The sequence below is a fragment of the Peromyscus eremicus genome, chromosome 20 (genome assembly GCF_949786415.1).
Source record: "Peromyscus eremicus chromosome 20, PerEre_H2_v1, whole genome shotgun sequence".
Taxonomy (NCBI): Eukaryota; Metazoa; Chordata; class Mammalia; order Rodentia; family Cricetidae; genus Peromyscus; species Peromyscus eremicus.
Window position 1 is genome coordinate 21,481,334 of NC_081436.1, and position 20,878 is coordinate 21,502,211.

The 20,878-nt window shown below is 43.5% G+C and overlaps 1 protein-coding gene across 1 annotated transcript in view; it reads right to left on the reverse strand.

The window, feature by feature from the left end:
- Window positions 1–7,058: 7,058 nt before the first annotated feature.
- Ep300 (E1A binding protein p300) overlaps window positions 7,059–20,878 on the reverse strand; it is a 72,711-nt gene continuing 58,891 nt past the window's right edge. Inside the window, exons 21-31 of the mRNA XM_059247908.1 lie at window positions 20,602–20,658; window positions 19,827–19,904; window positions 17,501–17,568; window positions 15,960–16,110; window positions 15,699–15,845; window positions 15,306–15,419; window positions 14,287–14,452; window positions 13,140–13,304; window positions 12,303–12,464; window positions 10,743–11,024; window positions 7,059–10,341 (exon numbers count right to left, since the gene is read on the reverse strand). Coding sequence (XP_059103891.1) covers window positions 8,155–10,341; window positions 10,743–11,024; window positions 12,303–12,464; window positions 13,140–13,304; window positions 14,287–14,452; window positions 15,306–15,419; window positions 15,699–15,845; window positions 15,960–16,110; window positions 17,501–17,568; window positions 19,827–19,904; window positions 20,602–20,658 — 3,577 coding nt within the window. The 3' untranslated portion in view covers window positions 7,059–8,154. The remainder of the gene's footprint in view (window positions 10,342–10,742; window positions 11,025–12,302; window positions 12,465–13,139; window positions 13,305–14,286; window positions 14,453–15,305; window positions 15,420–15,698; window positions 15,846–15,959; window positions 16,111–17,500; window positions 17,569–19,826; window positions 19,905–20,601; window positions 20,659–20,878) is intronic.

Below are 20,878 nucleotides of genomic sequence, written 5' to 3' on the forward strand. Positions count from 1 at the left end.
AGAAACCCTGTCTCAAAAAACAAAACAAAACAAAACAAAACAAAAAACCAACCAAACAAACAAACAAAAGCCTAATTTGAGTCTAATTTGTGCGGCCCTCATATTTCTCGGTGTAGAGCCCTCACTTGAGTGTGGTTGGCCTCCCAGGAGCCATACCTTAAAGAAAACCACCAACTCCCCGCAAATCTGCTGCTGTCCATGGTGCCTCAGGAATAGGAGCTCACAAATCCCTTTCCACCCCCTGCTGGGATGTTGGTTGGCTTCAGTGCATGCCTTATTACAGGCAGCCACAGCTACTGTAGATTTATGGGTGCTGTGGTCCTGTCATGTCCAGAGACAGCCTTTAGCTTTGCTCTCTGAAACATTTACCAAATCGCCTAGTGGTGGTGGCGTACACCTTTCATCCCAGGACTCAGGAGACAGAGGCAGGTGGATCTCTGTGAGTTAGAGGTCAGGCTAGTCTACAGGGCTACACAGAGAAACCCTCTTGAAAAAGAAAAAGGAAAACAAAAAATTGACCAACTCCTCTTCTGTGAGGATCCCTGGGGCCTGAGGGATGGGCGTGTGTCTTGTCTCATTTGCGGGTGCCCGCTCCATTGACACTCTGCAGTGTGACCTGTTGTGAGTTTCTGCACACACTATTGGATGTCAGTGAGGATTTTGTTGTTGTTGTTTTGTTTGTCTGTTTGTTTTTGTTTTTTTTCTAGGGTGGTGGTTCAGAGACTCGTTATGTATCCCTGGCTGGCCGGGAAGTTTATTTCCGTGGGAGACTGTCTAACGCTGAAGCTGGAGCTCACCAGTTGGTGAGACTCCGTGACCAGGAAGTTCCAGGGTTGTCTGTCTCTACCTCCCCAGTACTGGGATCCCAGGAGGATGCTAAGCTTTTACAAGGGTGTAGAGGGTCCAGCCCAGGTCCTCATGTTTGCATGGAAAGGGTTTAGTGACTGAGCCATCATCCCCACACTGAATCTTCACCTTTAATCCACACAAATGATTTTTTTTTCCTTTCTGGTGCTGGGGAATATAATACAGGGCCTCAGACATGCTAGGAAAGAATTCAAACTTTGAGTGACATTCTAAACCTTACAGAAGTGACATGGTCATTTTCTTGCCTCAAATTCCTGGCAGATGAGCTGGAGAGACAGCGCAGCGCTTGAGAGCCCTTGGCTGTTCTTGCAGAGGGACCAAGTGTGTTTCACAGCACCTGTGCTGGGCTGACCACAACCACCCATAACTCCAGCTCCCGGGGCTCCCAAACCTCTGGACTCTGCAGGCACCCGCACACACGGACACACACACACACACACACACACACACACACACACACACCCTATACATGTAATTAAGAATAAATTTAAAACAAAACAAAACAAAAACCTCCTAGGGCTGGAGTGATGGCTTAGCGGTTAAAAGCACCAGATCTCGCAGAAGATCAGAGTTCAATTCCTAATACCCACATGGTGACTCACAGCCATCTGGAAGTCCAGTTCCACACAGCCTCTGGCACAGACATACATGCAGACAAAACATCCGTACACATGAAATCATGATATATTAAAAAGTAAAAGCCAGATGATGCTGTGGTGCACTCCTTTAATCCCAGCAAACTGGAGGCAGAAGCAGGTGATCTCTGTGAGTTCCAGGCCAGTCTGGTCTACAGAGTGAGTTCCAGGACATCCAGGGATACACAGAGAAACCTTGTCTGGAAAAACAAAAACAAAAACAAACACACACCACCACCACCACCACCAAAAACAAACAAACAAACAAAAAACAAATTAAAAGTAAAAAAACCCCTCCTAATAGTTTCTCTTTGGATTTCAAATAAATGCCTTAAGACTGAGTGACTCGGCCTGTGTTCTCTCCAGGCTTCCTGCCTTGGCTAGACCCTTCTCTTCCCTTCCCTTCTTGGATTCTGGGCTTGAGTTGACTTGTGAACTGAGAACGAGAATTCACCCGGATGAAATACCGTTTCCATAGAGCAATACCTTCTTGAATTCAAGTCACTCTCAGCCGCGTGTAGTATACACACCTGTAGTCCTAGCATTGGGGAGGTAGAGGCAGGAGGATGAGCAGTTCAAGTTTACCTTCTGCTATGTACTGAGTGTCAGATAGCCTGGGTGACATAAGATTGTCTCAAAAATGAAATAGAGATCACTCTCTGGCTGCTGTGTATAGAACAAATTGAAGGTAGGTCAAGAGAAACAGCAGGAATGCCAATTAGAAAACTCCTGGGTTAGGGATTTAGCTCAGTGGTAGAATGTTTGCCTAGCAAGCACAAGGCCCTGGGTTCAATCCTCAGCTTAAAAAAAAAAAAAAAGAAAACTCCTATAATAATTCAGATAAAAGATGATGGGGCTGGAGAGATGGATCAGCGGTTAAGCTGCCTGTAACTCAGTTCCAGTGGACCTGACACCCTCACACAGACATAAAATATATAGTCAAGCTGGGCGGTGGTGGTGCACGACTTTAATCCCAGCCCTCGGGAGGCAGAGCCAGGTGGATCTCTGTAAGTTCGAGGCCAGCCAGGGCTATGCAGAGCAACTTTGTCTTGAAAAGCAAAGCAAAACAAAACAAAACAAAACAACACAAGAAAGAAAGAAAGAAAGAAAGAAAGAAAGAAAGAAAGAAAGAAAGAAAGAAAGAAAGAAAGAAAGAAAGAAAAAGAAAGAAAAAAAAGGTAGTGGGGATGGGGATCTGGAGAGATGGTTCAGTGGTTAGGATTACTTGCTATTCTTCTAGAGAACCCAAGTTCAGTTCTCCTATCAGACAGCTCACAGCTGCCTGGAACTTCATCTTCAGAGGCTCCAACACGCTCATCCGACCACTGCAGTCACCAGGACCCAGGTAACATCCACTTACACAAACACACCCATTTAAAAAAATAACAGTAAACTGGGCATGGTATTGCTCACCTTTAATCCCAGCACTGAGAGGCAGAGGCAGGAGGAGCTTATGAGTTTCAGCTTGGTTTACATAACAAGTTCCAGACCAGCAAGGGCTACAAAGTGGCATCCTGTCTCAATAATAATATTAACAATAATATAATAAATAATAATAAAACATTTTTTAAAGAAAAAAAAGCAAGGAAAATAAAATAAAAGGGGCCGGAAGTGTGGGTAAGCAGGTCAATGCATTTTCAGGATAAGCCTGGTGACCTAAGTTTGATCCTTTTAACCCAGTGTTGTTCTCTGACCTCCAGACATGCCGTGCGGCACATACGTGCCTGCATGCCCCCACCCACAAACATACACAATAATAAATTTATACATGGGGAGCTGAGATGTAGCTCGGTTGGTAGGAGCGCTTATTCCAGCCTTGGGTTTGACCGCGATGGCACAAACCTGTAACCACTGAACTTGACAGGTGGAAGCTAGAGGATGAGAAGGTTAAGGGCTAGCCACGGACAGCTACATAGCAAATTCAAAGCCAGCCTGGGCTATAAGAGACCCTGTCTGAAAAGAACAACAACAAAAAGAATTGTGCTTAGTTTGAGAAGCCCGTGACACAGTAGAGCAAAGACCGGAAGGTAGCCAGGACTAGAGGACCAGGATATGGAGGGGGGACGTCCTGTAGCTTGGGACATTTTCCCATCAAGTCTGAACCAGTCAGAAAATCCATCAACCTCTTTTTTTGTTGTTGTTCTTTTGCTTTTTTGTTTTTCAAAACAGGTTTCCCTCTGTAGCCCTGGCTGTCTTGAAACTTGCTCTGTAGACCAGGCTGGCTTCGAACTCACAGAGATCTGCCTGCCTCTGCCTCCCAAGTGCTTCTTTTGAATCTTTTTTTTTTTTGGTTTTTTGAGACAGGGTTTCTCTGTGTAGCTTTGCGCCTTTCCTGGAACTCGCTTTGGAGACCAGGCTGGCCTTGAACTCACAGAGATCTGCCTGGCTCTGCCTCCCAAGTGCTGGGATTAAAGGCATGCGCCACCACCGCCTGGCTAAAGCTTTTTTTTTTTTTTTTTTTTTTTTGCCTCTTTTGAATCTTAATGTGTATCATCCCCCACTGCATGAAAACAGAAGCCCAAGCTTTCCAGTTTCATAGTTGGGAAGACAAGCTGGATCCCCCACGACAGGAGCCCTTACCTAAGTTAAAATGAATTAGGAATTCAGTTGAGACTTTTTTTTTGGGGGGGGGGGTTCTTTTTGTTTGTCTGTTTTTCCAATACAGAGTTTTGAGACAGGTTTCTAAGATAGTTAAGCTAACAAGTTATGAAGAAGGATTGAGTTCCAGGAAGGAAAACAAAGCTGCTTTCATCAGACTCTGGCCAGTTCTCATAAAATATCATCTCTCCCAAAATAAGAAAATACAAAATGAATTAAAAGAAAAATAGGGGGCTGGAGAGATGGCTCAGCGGTTAAGAGCACTGGCTGTTTTTCCAGAGGTCATGAGTTCAATTCCCAGCAACCACATGGTGGCTCACAACCATCTGTAATGAGATCTGGTGCCCTCTTCTGGCCTGCAGGCATACATGCAGGCAGAATACTGTATACATAATAAATAAATCTAAAAAAAAAAAAAAAAAGAAAGGCTTAGGACTATACCTGGTTCCCAAAATCCGGTGTAGTCTCTAAAAAAAAAAAAAAGAAAGAAAAATAGAAGGAAATTTAGATTCTCTCAAAATGTAGCCCGTCCTTGTCCCAGAGCCAGAATGGACAGTCTGCTGTATTTTTATGTACTCCTACCCCAACCCAAAGAGTTTCTCCTGGCTGTCCTGGAACTCCCTCTGTAGACCAGGCTGGCCTTGAACTCAGACATGTGCCTGTCTCTGCCTCTTAATTTTAAAAATTACTTTGAATTCAGAAGATACCTCAGTAGGTAAAGGTGATTGCCGCCAAGCCTGGAGCCTCGAGTTTGATCCCTAGAATCTACATGTTGGGAAGAGAGTTTGTCCTTTGACCTCCACACAGGTACCCAATTATAGAAAATAAATGTAAACTTTTTTTGACACTTATTTGTATATATGTGGTAGAGGCAGTCAGGGGACAACTTCTGGGTGGCAGTTCTCTCCTGCTACCTTATGGGATCAGAGATTGAACTCAGATTATTAGGTCTTTTTCTGTTGGGCCACTTTGCATGTCTGATAATTTTTTTCAGACAAGGCATCTCTATGTAGACCAGGCTAACCTAAATTTCTCTTTTATAGCAGTGTCCCTAGACATCCCTTCTTTTTTGTTTTATTTTTTGAGACAGGGTTTCTTTGTATAGTTTTGGAGTCTGTCCTGGAACTCTCTTTGTAGATCAGGCTGGCCTCGAACTCACAGAGATCTGCCTGCCTCTTCCTCCCGAGTGCTGGGATTTAAGGCGTGTGCCACCACCGCCTGGCTTCTTTTGTTTCTTAACTTTTAAAACATTTGAGACAGGGTCTTACTATGTATGCCTGGCTAGCCTAGAACCCTCCATGAAGGCCAAGCTGGCCTCCAACTCAAAAGTCAATACCAGTCTCTCTCCTAAGTGCTAAAGGCAAACAACACCATGGTTTGATTTCTTTCGATAGGGTCTCATTTGGGAGAGAGGGACAGTGATGGAGGGACAAACCCAGGGCCTTACTTTCAAGGAAGCACTCTACAAACTCAAAACGCCCCCAGCCCTGTTCAACTTGTGCATATAGCCCAATCCCTCCCATCAGCCCCGCCCCAGAAAGCCAGCATGAGGGCACAGCCAGACTGCTCAAGGGCCAGGAAGCCTGTTTGTGTATGTGGTCAGACCTAGCCCAGAACTAGGTGCTGTGTCTGCTGGGTGAGCTGATCTCAGGCAAGGTTGTCCTTGGTGAATGCTAACATGTTCCAGCCCATTTATTTATTTTTCAACTTTTACTCACGTGGATTTCACATCATGAATTCCGATACCGCTTATCTCCCAGTCCCCTCGAATCTGCTCTCTGCCCTTGCAACCTCCCACCCAAAACAAAACTCCAAAGAAAACCCCAAAACCAAATAAAAGAAACAAAAAATCTTGTAGAAGCTGTAGTGTAGTCCATTGAGTCACATTTTCCCCCTCAAGCCCATCTTACATTTCAAGACTGTAAAATTGTGTGAAGAAATAATTTGGGCCGTGAGTAGTGTCACAAAGCCTGTAATCCCAGCACTCAGGATGAAGGAGCAGGACTGTTACCCGTTTGAAAGTCGACAAGTCTTTTACTTGCTGCCTGCCTGATGAGTTTAGTCTCGCAGTGAAGAGAAAGGACTCTGGCCACGTCACTGACTTCCACATGTGTCATGGCATGTAAGTGCAGACACAAAACAACAGTAACACACAACAACTAAGTAATAATTTTTAAAAAGGTCTTCTTCTATACAGAATAGAAAGTACTGAATCCTTTGAATTGAATGGCTTTGAGACAGCGTCACTGTATGTTGTCTGGGAACCTGCCATGTAGACTAGACCAAGCTGGCTTCCAAAGAGATCTGCCTGCCTTCTGCTTCTCAAGCACTGGGATTAAAAGTGTGTGCCACAGGAAAAGCACCCAGCTGACCTTCCATCTCAGCTGAAGTCGCAGGGCCTATCCTCTTCTCTTCCACAATCTTAAATAAAACTCCTCAAATGGAAAATTTTTTTATATATATTTATATATATAAAATATTCTGGCCATCAAAAAAAAAGTGTGCCACAAAAGGCTGCTTTTTGGTGGGGCAGCGTCGGGGGTCTCTATCTCCTGAACTTTGGAAAAATTCGGCAAATTTAGTGACTTATTACATCTAAGTTAGTGGGCATGCCAAACTTTTACCCTTGGCCCTAAATAGGCTTGCCAAGTAGCAGCTTTTCTTTTTCTTTTGTGCTGAGATTTTTGGTTTTTTGCTTTGTTATTTTAAATTCTGAGACAGGGTCTCAGGTAGCATAGACTGTCCACCAATTTGCAGCATAGCTGGAAACGCCTTTCAGCTTTTGCTCTTTCTATTTCTATTCTCTGGGGACTAGGATTGCAGGTGCGTGCCCCCTGGGGTGCTGGCTGGGGACTGACTTGTACATGTCCCGCAAGCAGTCTACCAGCTTCATCTCCAGTGCTGACCTGGTCTTCTCTAAGACTAAGATGAGCCTTAAAGAAGTGAAACAAGCCGAGGTGTCTGTCTCACACAGTTTATTTAACAATAGGTAATAAGAAATCAAATTTAACAGTCTATACAGTGATCCAAAGTTCATATTTATAAGTAATCAACTTTAATTGCATGATTTACAACAGTTGAGGGTTTTTGCTTTCTATTTTCAAGTTTTACAGAAAGTGTATGTGTGTGTGGGGGCAGAGTAAGGAAGAAAGCAAGCGAAGAAACCTCGGACATTTGCATGTTAAAATCACCCCACTGGAGTCGTTTCTTACCCTCTTTTTAAATTTTTTCCTTTGTTAGATGTAAAAATAACAAAAAAATTCTCTCAAGAAACAGAACCACAATATTATAATACATCAATTTGGCAGCTGCCCCTGTATATTTTGAAAAAAGTCATTTTTTTTCTCTACATGTACAAATTATCTTAATACTTGAAGTTTTACGCTCAGACTTACGGAATAGAAAATCTTCTGGAGCACAAAAGTTGACTTGAGGGGTGGAAAGAGGAGGCCTTTTTTTTTTTTAAACATTTTTAAAAGAACAAACATCTTTGCACCCAGAGAAAAAAATTGGTATCTTAATATATTTATATATATTTATATATATATATATATATAATGTAATTTTAAGTAACATTAACCCCTTTTGTCCTCTGGTTTTAGAAATGTTCTTTTTTTTTTTTTAAATTCTTCCATAAAGTGAGGAAAATAGGGAAAAATGTCAACCATCTGCACCAGTAAATAATAACTATTAATATTACATATTTTCATTAATTTAAAAAAAATAATAAAACCTATTGGAGGTGCAAGGCAGGAGCATATGGTTGGCTTCAGACCTCAGTCGCCTCCCAGTGCACACTTGAACCACACACACAAGGGGGGGGAAAACGGCTGGGGTAACCAGCCATAACAAAAATATATTCTTTGTAATCTATTATCCCTCAGGTTCATCTGGCATGTTTGCTTTAAACCACAAACGGCTACTGCACAGTTTTTACATGTTCCAAGGAAAATTGTCTTTTAGGCTAAGAAAGATTCAAAAAAATTGTTTTCAGTACAAAAAGTCTTGTTAAGAGAAAATAATTTTTTTGCTCCCAAAATATTACAAGGTGTCTCTAGTGTATGTCTAGTGTACTCTGTGAGAGGTTTGAATTCAAGTCTGCATTATCAGTGCTCAGTCCCAGGTCCGTGGCGCTTGCACCGTGGAGGTTTGCCATGCCTGGATTGCTAGCAAGCTGTGAAAGCATTGAATTCTGGTCTGGGCTGGCAAAATGCCCTTGTTCCATGGGGTTGGCAGCCTGGGCAGCTACCAGTCCAGGATGTGGGGAACTGGTCTGTGGAGAAACATGGTGTGGAGAAGGCTGAGGCTGCATCCTCGGAGATGGGCTGGAATGGGGGGGCTGAGACTGTGGTCGCGGAGAAGGGACGGGCTGGGGAGAACGCACTTGATTGGAGAGAGAATTAGGGATCTGCTGACCTTGCAGGTGTGGGGACTGTGCCTGGTTTGGGAGCATATGCTGCTGTGGACTCATAGGGTTGGGCTGAGGAGACCCTATTTGTTGCTGAAGAAGTCGCTGCTGATAGGCCTGCAGACTCGCTCCTGCCTCTGCTCCCAAAGCCTGGGGGAGCTGGCCCATCTGTCCCATATTCCCTTGCTGCATCTGCTGCATGTGATGCTGCATCCGCTGCTGCTGCTGCTGCTGCTGGGGTGGGTAGCCAATTCCTTGGGGTTGCTGGAACTGGTTGTGGTTGGCCATTCCAGGGCCAATTCCTGGCCCCGCTCCCTGCTGCTGCATCATCTGCCGTCTTAAGATGTCTCGGAACTGTGAAGGCATGGCATTGTGATTCATGTTCATTTGCTGAGCCTGGGGACTCATTCCTCCCATGGGTGGCTGGAGCTGCTGCTGGGGTTGCTGCTGGGGCAGGCCAGCTCTCTGGACACCTGCCTGCATAGGATTCATGTTCTGCAAGGCTGGGTTGGAGTGGACACCTTGCTGACCAGGCATGGTAGGTGGCTGCAGCCCTGGCTGTCCCTGGGGCATGCCAGGCTGTCCAGGGAGAGGTTGTGGATTGGAGTTGGCATACTTGGCAGCCCGCTGCTTGATAAATGCAGCCAACAGTTGGGGGTTGGCGTGAAGGATACTAAGCACCTGTTGCTGCTGTAAGGGAGAACTGGGAGACCTGAGAGTCCGCAAAAGGTTTTGTAAGGCTTGTTGAGACACAGTGCCTGGTTTAAGTGGGCTCACACCTACTTGGCCCAATCCTGGCTGTGGTGCCATGTTCAAGGGCTGACCATGCTGGGCCACTGACATCATGGCTGGCCTTGGCATCCCTGACTGCATCTGCTGTGGCTGAGGCATTCCTCCTTGGGCCCAAGGTGGCTGCTGCTGCATTCCTGTGGGACCCATTCCTGGCTCCAAATGCCCACCAGGACCTCTGGCCATGGGAGGTGGGTTCATGCCCATAGGGGCCATCGGTGTCATCGGGGGCATCTGGTGCTGGATGGGCCTTTGGAAAATTTGTACATGAGCCATCTGGCGCTGTGTCTCTGCTGCCCTCTGAATCTGCATCGCCATTTCTACTGCAGCAGGTGGAGGCCCTGGAAGAGAGGGCTGAGCAGTCTGAGGTGGGGTTGGTGGGGTGACTTGGCCTGCTGCCTTACCCTGGGACACAGGGCCTGTAGTTTGAGTCCTGGGCAAGTAGGGTGGCATGTTGTTGGGAGGAGTGGGCTGAGGTTGAGAGGTGGGTTGGGGCTGGGGTGTCTGTGGGGTGGATGGCTGTTGGCCAGTTGGGGTGGTAGGAGTAGCAGGAGTTGGGGAAGGCAGGCCCTGCTGCTGCCCTGCCACACCAGTCCGTTGCATGCTGGCCATCCTCCTGCGGAGCATCTGAGCCTGTTGGAGCCGGTGCTGCAGCTGTTGCTGCCTGAGCTTTTGCTTGATGTTGAGGCAGAATGGCACCGGGCATTTGTTCTCCTGGCAGTGCTTGGCGTGGTAGCAGCAGAGGGCGATGAGCTGTTTGCAGATGGGGCATCCACCATTGGTTTTCCGTTTGCAGCCTTTGGTGTGCTGCACGACCCTCTTCATCTTCTGGCAGGAAGGCAGGGAACAGTTGGCATTGCGGCACTGGCAGGCATGTACCAGAGACTGTATGCAGCGTTGGATGCTCAGGCGGCGAGAGTCTCCTGGGCTCTGTGTGGCTGCTGCTTGCTGGTTGTTGCTCTCATCATCCAAGCCAAGGCCTAGTTTCTCCATTTTGTGGTCATGGTTTTTAGTGTTATAACAGGTGATACACAGATCATAATCCTGGAGGGGAAAAACAGAGATGAATGTCAACTCTGCAAGGCTGAAATAATTCAAAAGCGTTGTATATATTTTGATAGGGCTAGACAAGCTCCGTTTATAAAAAGACAAAACCGCCGGGCGTTGGTGGCGCACGCCTTTAATCCCAGCACTCGGGAGGCAGAGCCAGGTGGATCTCTGTGAGTTCAATTCCAGCCTGGGCTACCAAGTGAGTTCCAGGAAAGGCGCAAAGCTACACAGAGAAACCCTGTCTCGAAAAACAAAACAAACAAAAAAAAGACAAAACCATTCTCTTCATCTCGTCACTCCCCACGAGGGCAGGTTTTTTTTAACACGTGCCTATATAAGTCAGACAGTGGGGACCAATGTGGCCTGTCCTGCCCTCCCCACAAGGTGGTACCCACCTCACACACAGTGCAATGCCAGCGTGTCTCCACATGGTGCTTGCACTCGTTGCAGGTGTAGACAAATCGATCTTGACTCTGTGTATGCAGCTCCACCAGCATGCACATGGTAGACCACTGGGCTCTTCGGAGGGAAGAGAATTCCAGGTGCTTATCCCTTGCAAGGGTGAGGAATGCATCTCGACCATCCATCAGGTCACAGGGGATGAGAGGGTCAGGATCAACAATGGGAGGCAGGGAGTTGGGAGCAGGACAAGCGATGAGGCGGATTACAAAGAAGACCTGCCAAGAGACAAGATCGTTGTGACTCTGCAACTACAATGCCACTGCAGCAGAAAGGCACCAGAGGGACCACAGCAGGATGAGTGGGTTCAGCGTTAGCTGACAGCCACACTTCCCCTGTCTCCTATCCTTGTTCATTTTGAGACTTGAGTATAAAGAACCTAAAACTCAAAAAAAAAAATAAAAAAGAACCTAAAACTCAAGCCAGGTGGTGATTGTGCACACATTTACTCTAACACTCAGGAGGAAGCGCAGGTGGATCTCTGTGAGTTTGAGGCCAGCCTGGTCTACAAAGTGAGTTCCAGGATAGCCAGGGCTATACAGAGAAACCCTGTCTTGAAAACCAACCAACCAACCAAACAAACAAAAAAAACCAAACCAAAAGAACCCTTTAAACTTATATTCTGTTACTTTATTTCCGTAACATCTTCAAGATAAGAACAGTCTAGGGCTGGGTGTAGTTGACACAGCACTCTGAAGTCAGAATTAGGTGCTTTCTGTGAGTTTGAGACAAGTCTGGTCTACACAGTTAGAACCTGTCTAAACCAAACTAAACCAAACCAAACACAGACTAGTTCAGGGCTAGCACACATGCAGTCAGTAGTATACTTTAAGATGGGGCCTGTATTTTAACCTGAATCTAAGTACAAGGAAGTATCCAGTCAAATCTAAATGGAGATACTATGCAAGACCCTGGCCTGGACTAATCAACAAAAATGCCCATGGCATGACAGAAGACTGAGACCTGTTCAAAAAGGACCACCACGAAGACATGGCAACTCAACACAATTCTCATCAGTTTGGATGTTTTTCTTGGATAGGTACTTGCTAAAACACAGACAACAAATAAATAGATTTATGTTCATGAGTGCTTTGCCTGAATGTATGTCTCTGAACCACTTGAGATTCTAGAGCGTAAGATTAGACAATTTAAGTCAAATCAATTACCATGAGCTTATTCAAACAGTACTTTATCCCCAAAATTGGGCCAGGATATTAGGAGTGTATTCTGATAGTGGTGTCTGCTAGAATGCAGGCCCTTCCTTGCCAGTGGCATGGCTGAGGGAATGGATATCAGCCACATAGTTAAAATTAAAACATTTTCTGTTTTACACCAAAGTCTATACATATATTCTTTTCATCCCAGTCATCCCTCAAACCATTTCTGTCCTCCTCATTTTCAGCAACCTGGAGTTCTCATTACAGTATCAGTTGGGATGGGCAGTTGAGAACATCACCTGCTACACAGAACCTTCTACCCTGAAAATTGCCCCTCACCTCTTTATGCTTTTCCATGGTGGCATACAGTTTCTGAGACAGGTCATTAGACACATTGGGCATACCAGGCTTCTTCTTATTGCCCCTACTCAGGCTGCTCTTGTTTTTGCTGGTTTTCTTGTTATTCTTCTTCTTAGCATTTTTGCTGTCCCCTTTTGTTACCTGTAGGGCAACACAAAGTAGAAATGAAAATGTTGTTTGGACGAATTTGGAAATAAGATTGAAGGCAAAAGCTTCTTTTCTTTGAAACAGGATACTACATTCTTGCCGGTATTTTACTTCTCTAGATGCTCATCATCCACTCCTTTTTAAACTGTTTCTTATTTTACCCTACCAGCTAATGCATAACTATTCTTTTATTTATGTTTGTGTGTGTAGCTGTAGGAGTGTGTGCCACCCATGTGTAGGTGCTTTCAGAGGCTCTTTGATTCCAAAACTGGAGTTAGTTATGAGCTTCCTGTTGGGGGTGCAGGGAACAGAACGGAACTGAGGTCCTCTGAAAGAGCAGCAAGTGCTCTTGAGTACTGAGCCACCTCTCCTAATTGCCTCCGAGTGAAGACCTCAAGCTTCATTAAAGAAATGAAAACTTGTAAACTTATCTAGAAAACCCCCATTTTGACAGGCAGCGGTGGCGCACACCTTTAATCCCAGCACTTGGGAGGCAAAGACAGGCAGATCTCTGTGAGTTCAAGGCAAGCCTGGTCTACAGAGTGAGTTCCAGGACTGTTACACAGTTACACAGTTGTTTAAACAAACAAACAAAGACAAAGACATTGTAAACTCCTTTCTGTATTATCAGGTATCAACACAGACACTGCAGAGAAAAAGAGCCCTTACATCAGTACTCTCGTTGCTGGTGTTCTCTTCCCGTTTTCTCTCTTCCTCTTCCTGTTCAAGTTCTTTAATGCTTTCTTCCAGAACATTGGGCCAGAAATCACCTTCAAAGTAGGGTAACTCCTTTGCACTTGTTAATCGATCTTCAGTAGCTTGTTTTAAAATATCCTGTTGAAAAAACCCAAAAAACCCAAGTAATTAGGAATTTCAAAGTACAATTAGGAATTTCTAAGCTTTATTTTCTTAAAAAGCTTTCATTGTATGGCAAAAATCAAAATGTCCGCCAGGGCACATGCGAGAGAGACATTGAGAACACATTTGAAATTGTACCAATATATTTCCTTCTTTGAGAGAGGTTCTCACTATGTACCCTTGGCTGGCCTGGAGCTCATTATGTAGAACAGGCTGGCCTCAGAACTCACGGAGGATCTACCTGCTTCAGTCTCCTGAGTGCTGGGATTAAAGGCGTACCTCACCATGCCTAGTTCTTTTTTGAGACATGTCACTACGTAGCCCAGGATGTTCAGGAATTCCCTACATAGATCCACCGAGGCCAGAAAAGGTCAGATTACCTGAAATTAGAGTCATAGATGAACGTTGAGCCACCACATGGGTGTTGGAAACTGAATCTAGGTCCTCTGCAAGACAACAAGGCCTCTAAACTGCTGCTCATCACTCCAGAGACCCATGACAGTTGTCTTAACCTCCTAATCCTCTTGCCTTGGTTTCTGAAGTGAGATTAGAGGCAAGCACTACCAGATTTTGCTGATGTGTAAGCCACCTAACACCTAGCTTTTCTTTGAAAATTTCTGTATAAAACATATACTTTATCTGGGTGGTGGTGGCACACACCTTTGATCCCAGCACTCGGAAAGCAGAGGCAGGGGGATCTCTTGAGTTCCAGGCCAGCCTGGGCTACAGAATAAGTTCTAGGACAGGTGCCAAAGGTACACAGTACACAGAGAAATCCTCTCGAAAAACCAAAACCAAACCAAAACAAAACAAAATAAAAAAAACATTTAATGAATTAAAAAATATATTTTAATGAATTAGCATAGTTATAGCAATTACCCATTATAGGCCAGAACAGAAGACTTGTCCAAGAGAAGACAAAAATAGAAGACTAATTCATTTTTGTGTTCCAACTGACCTTGTAATCATGGACAATACGTTCTGATACAGCCTTGTCAAGCATCTTTTTGTACCATTCCTGTAGGCGCTTGGGCTTTGGGATCTTCTGATCGGGAGGATGGCAGTGGAAGATGTAGTCATCCCCTTCACTCGGTGGACATGCCCAAATATGCCCTGTTGTGTATCTAAAACATGGAGATAAGGACATCAAGAAGATATCATTTGTGCTAGAGAAAGGTAGTGATGCACTGTAAACCACAAGGTGAAAAAACATAGACACAAATGCTTACTCTTAAGACCAAAGCCCAGATCCAAATGCTTAGGAGCAACTTAAGCACTAAGAGTTCTCATACCACCTATTTGTTTTGAAAGGCCATGGAGGCATGTTGTGAATTTCATTTATAGAGGGGATGACAGTTTTTGATCCTAAAGTCTGTGCTTTAAGATCAAAAGATATGTACTTTAAAGGCAAGAATATCTTCAGATCTTAACTTATAAATGAACTTGTACTCTCCAGCCCCAAGCCTCTCACGTGCTGAAATTATAAGTGCACACCATCACATTCAACTTGTTTTCAGTCTTTATATCCAAGTACAAAAGGATCAAGGAAAATTTTTATCTTTAAATGAGTAATACAACAACTCCCCCACTCTCCTAATTTTATGTGCGTTGGTGCGAGGACGTCAGATCTCCTGGAACTGGAGTTACAGACAGTTGTGAGCTGCCATGTAGGTGCTGGAAATTGAACCCAGGTTCTCTGGAGGAACAGCCATGTTCTTAAACTGCTTATCAATACTAAACTAATATCAATAACTTTTAATTCAAATTGAAAATACAAGAGTTTAACTAAACAAACTAGAACTAAAGGATTAGTGAAGTAGGGAAATATATAGTGACATCAGATTCCTATCACAGAGGATCTAACAGATTCAAGTCATAGCTTTAATATATCACGACCAACATGGGAAAACCAAATATATACTTACACATTTCCACAACACATTGTTTTTAAAAGATGGCAATTATTAATAGGCTTACCCCAATTTCTTGACATATTCTAAATATCCAATTAGGATTTCATGATAGACTGCGGTCCTCAAGCATTTAGGACGGAAGAAATGAACACTATCGAGGTAAGATATGTATACTCTCCTATATCAAAAACAGGGAGAGAAAAATGTTCTATCACATATTAAGTTATTATTTACATGGCTAAAAACATTTTCCTTCTTTCCTGTGCTCACTGTTATTGTGGCTGTGTGGGGACCAGAGTTGGCCATGGCTTCTGTGTAATTTTTACCTGGTACATGCTATACACAACATCACGTTTCTGCCAGGTGAGCTTTTGTACTAGTTATAGTATGAACCCAATCCCCATGCTGTTCCCACCCTCACAAAATGAGAAGCTGGTCATGGTTAAGAAAGTCCTACCTTTGGTTGGGTGGGGGGCAATCAGAGCCATACTCTTGAACATGCATGCCAAAGAAACACAAGTCAACACCATCGATTTCTTCAAAGGCAAAAAGGGCCTTGGTTCGGTATGGAAAAGATTCTGCCATCTCTCCACTATCTACAAACCTACACAGTTCAGATTGAAAGGAGACCATATATCACTCAGGTGGAAATTATCAACAGTGACTGAGCAAACAGAACTGTGGATCTACAAGAGGAGAAAAGGAAATTACTAGACACCTTGCTTTCATGCCTGGTTTCACCTCCACAGTTTTGTCAGAAGCGTGAACAACTCTAACAGTGACCTCTCCTGATTCAGGGTGATTTTGTCGCCTTAGGAAGTCATTCACTCGATTCTCCAGGAAGGTCCCAAGTCTGGTAGATGGCAATCCTAGGAATATAAAAAGTTAAAAGTTACCAAGGTGTGGGACTGGGCTCAGTTCCAAGTATTAAAGAGTAGGAAGAAAGTTACTATGGTTCAAATTTTTACTGTCAATCTTGAGGTTCATCTATAAAACTGACGGATTTGATTTTTTTGTTTGGTTGTCGAGACAGGATTTCTTTTTGTAGCCCTGGCTGTCCTGGAACTCACTCTGTAGACCAGGCTGTTGTAGAACTCACAGAGACCCACCTGCCTCTGCCTCCTGAGTATGGGGTTAAAGGCGTGCGCCACCACTGCTTAGCTTGTATTTGATTTTTAATACTGTAAGGTAACTCGGCTATCCTATTCCTTAACACACAGGCTTACCTAAGGCCTGAAGGTCTCTGTAAATTACCTCTATACTGCCAAAGGAGGGAAACTGAGTACTCCTGTGACAATAATTCTAGTCAATCACTTTTACACTTGGCCCACATTATGACCTGTGCCAGAACAAAAATAAATATAGGAAAAAAAAAAGTCCCTTTTAAAAAAATTTCGGGCTGGAGAGATGGCTCAGTGGTTAAGAGCACTGACTGCTCTTCCAGAGATCCTGAGTTCAATTCCCAGCAACCACATGGTGGCTCACAACTACCTGCAATTAGATCTGGTGCCCTCTTCTGGCCTGCAAAGACACATGCAGGCAGAACACTGTATACACAATAAATAAAATAAATCTTTTTTTTTTTTTTTTTTTAATTTTCCGAGACAGGGTTTCTCTGTAGCTTTGCGCCTTTCCTGGAACTCACTTGGTAGTCCAGGCTGGCCTCGAACTCACAGAGATCCGCCTGGCTCTGCCTCCCCAGTGCTGGGATTAAAGGCGTGCGCCACCACCGCCCGGCTAATAAAATAAATCTTTTAAAAAAAAATTTTCTAGGGCTGGAGAGATGGCTCAGAGGTTAAGAGCACTGGCTGTTCTTCCAGAGGTCCTGAGTTCAATTCCCAGCAACCACATGGTGGCTCACAACCATCTACAATGAGATATGGTGCCCTCTTCTGGCCTGCAGGCTGAACACTCACTGTATACATGATAAATAAATACAATCTTTAAAAAAAAAAAAAAAAAAAATTTTCTAAATAGTTCAGTATGCTATAGAATTATTTCATGTTGGTTTAAAATTCTTGAAACAAAAGAGTCTCACTACTTAGCGAAGGCTGGCCTCAAACTCAGAGATCCAACTGCCTTTGGAATACAGGGATTAAGAGGTGTGTGCTGCAATAGTTGGAACAGACAGTTAGAACTGATGAATTTGGGCTGGTTTCATTTTCACTACTCTTCAGGTATCTGGAATTAAAGGCATGAATCCACACCACTTGGCTATATTTTTTAAACCAATGTTTTTTCTCAAATAATGATACTTACTTTTAGCAGAAAACTTATTTTCTTTCCTAGTGCGTGCAGTTTTCTTTAAACAGCCATCACAGACAAACCTAAAATGTAAACGAGGACACTGCTTATACAACCGCTACCACCACCGACTTGGCACAATAATTCCTACATATGTAACAGTGTACGAATAGCTTTTAGAAGGCAGGCTTGGGAGTTCTAGCTGAGAGAGACAGAGAACAACTATAATCTCAACTGGGAATGGGAGATAGTAAGATCAGGAGCAGCTGCTGGCCAGCCTGGGCTACAGTGAGACCATCTCAAAAAACTCACCACTAACAAAACAAAGGACCTTTTTCCTTTCCTTAGGTTTCTGTGCTATACATTTATAATCCCAGCACCTGAGAGGTAGAGGTGAGTTGGAGGGTATTCTTGATTATACAACAAGTGTGACATCAATCTATGTTTCTTCACACACACAATCCAAGCCCTCTACCCCCACCATTTCTATAAATATAGACCAGGCAAGTTCCCTACCACTGAACTGCATCCCTCAGCTATTATACTCAAGCTGGTCTTTAACTCTTAATTTCCCCATGCCAGCCTCCAAAGTAGGATTTAAATTCTATAGGAAAGCAGTTTCTGACTTGAGGCCAGCCTGATCTACAGCGTGAATTCCAGGACAGGCAGGTGGTGGTGCACGCCTTTCATCCTAGCACTTGCACTTGGGAGGCAGAGGCAAGAGAAACTCTGATTTCTAGGCCAGCCTGGTCTATAGAGCGAATTCCATGCCAGCTAGCACTGTTACACAGAAAAGGGATGTCTCGAAAAACAAATACAAAAATAAAACAAAAATTACATGTGTTTTTGGGTATGTGGCACCTATGTGTGGGTGCTTGTGGATGCCAGAAAAAGGGCACTGGATTCCTTGGAACAAGCATTGCAAGCTGTTGTGAGCTGACTTGGGTGCTAAGAACTGAACTTGGGTCTTCTCTAAGAGCAATACACACCAGGCCCCATTAATATAGTATAAATGATTAATATAGTATAAATGATTAACCGGCTGGTTGATCTTAAATTCTAATGTCAATCTTACCAAGTATGTCTTTGATCGTGCATATTTAAAGACAAATTACAGAGAAAATTGAAACGTCATCATTGATAATCACTACTGGCAATTTTCAGATAAATTAAATGACATTTTCCGTTTCTTTCATCTGCTTAGCTGTATCAACAATTGGTCTAGTAAGGGAGCAATACACAGTGAGGAGATCCTACCCACTACAACATAAACTTGACTCTCTAACTAGTTTTTCCTGGGGAAGAAAGATCAGTTCCTCTCTCACAAAATGAGAGGTCTCCTTTCTGAATCTCATTTGACATCCTCTGCGTCTATACCATAGTACAGCTATGTAACTTACTGGTCCTGCACTCCCACCAAGAGTCATTTAGTACACCATTACAACTAGGATGTTTCATAAAGGAGGTGTTCCTTGGCTTTATATCACTACCTGTACCATTTTAAAGATTGTAGTATCAGTAAGCATTTTCAAGTCTGGCACATTTAGTTATAGCTAACAGTGGCTTTAATATCAGCATTACATTTCCTTCCTTTCTTTTATAGAGACAGGTTTTTACCATATTGTCCAGATTTAAGATTTATTGTTTAAAAAAATATGCATAGGTAGCTGCCTACCAAAGGCTGAGAGGCCGAGAGGTGGGTGCCACACCTGTGTAGGCATTACAGGTGTTTTGGGTTTCCTAACACTTGGAGTGCTTTACTCAAGGAGCCAACTCCTCAGCTGCTCTTTAAAGTTTTAAAATGGTTTTAGACTGATCCCTTTCCAATGCAAAGAGAAAACAGTTTCGGCAGTGTTAGGATAAAACCCAGAGCCTGCTGGGCAACGGTGGCACACAGCTTTGATGTCAGCACTCAGGAAGAGCCAGGTGGATCTCTGTGAATTTGAGTCCAGCATGGTCTATAGAGCAAGATCCAGGACAGGGACCAAAACTACACAGAGAAACCCTATCTCAAAAAACAACCCAGAGCCTAACTTGTGGCAAACATGCTGTAACAGTAAGCCAGATTTTTAGCACAAAGAAAATACTTAGAAGATTGTAACTTTATTCAGGTATGGTGATGCACACCTTTGATCCTAGCACTCAGGGGGCAGGAGGAGGAGGGTTCTCTTGAATTTAGGGACAACCTGGTCTACATAGCATGTTCCTAGCTATGGAGAGCTACATAGTGAGACCCTAACTTGAACAAAACCAAATAATAATTTTGAACATATAATACAGTCATGGATAAGAATGCTCATGGAAAGAAAACAAAACACTCTGCCAGTGTCCTATGCCTCACCCTGATGGCCAGATTATCTCATGATGAAGGACACAGATCTGGTGCATCTTTCTTCCACATTCTGTACACTCAACAAACCTAGAAATAAAAAGTATCAATTTCTAAGACTGATCTCAAATCATCACCAAATGAAATGTTCAGTATCTCCCATAAATTCTAACAATTCAATAGAAAACCAACTGTCATGCCAAAGAATTAAAAAATTAGTTTAGTGGAGATTTCTGGCTTTAATGTTATAGGTAAAGCAAATTTCAAAAACATTAAAGCACAGCTATTAAACCAACAATCTAAAATTTCAGAGAAAGACAGCAAGAGAAGATAACTGCTAAGACTGTGGTCATCTCAAATCATTTTCAGAGTAACCAGAGGAACCTATGTTTTTTTTTACTTTTAATTTTTTGTTCCCCTGGGGCTGAGGACTGAATCCAGAGCCTTGTGCTTGCTAGCAAGCACTCTACCACTGAGCTAAGTCCCCAACCCGAGGCACCTGTACTTTTCAGTGCTTTAGGCTCAGAAAGCCAACCTGTGTCTAAGGGATTCTCTGTATGCACTGGAAATGCAGAGAAGAGAGCACAGCCCTAGGCAGGAGTAGTATGACACTCGACAGGGAACACTGAATGAACACTAACTAGGGGCAATAGCCCTAGTGCCCAAATGTTTCTATTTACTATTGACCAGCTATTAAACATTTATGACACGTAAATATTAGCATAATATTAAGTCATCTTGGAAAAAAGGCCCAGAGTGTACTAACAATTCACAGGAAACTACTTACAATTCAGGATCCAACGTGTCATTTTTTCTCTTGGAAAATTGTTCTTTATTTATTGTACTAAGGAGAGAAAATGGATATAATGAGAAAAAAATACACACAAATAACTACTTGAATATACAGCAATCTGAATGCTGTTTGAATAAAATTTATTTTCTGTATTTCTTGGGTCATAGAAAATTTAGTTGCATTTAAGAATGTTCTACAGTACCTCATTGCTTTGCAAACGGGATCTTATTATGTAGCTAAGGCTGGCCTTGAACTCATAGAGCTCTCCAGG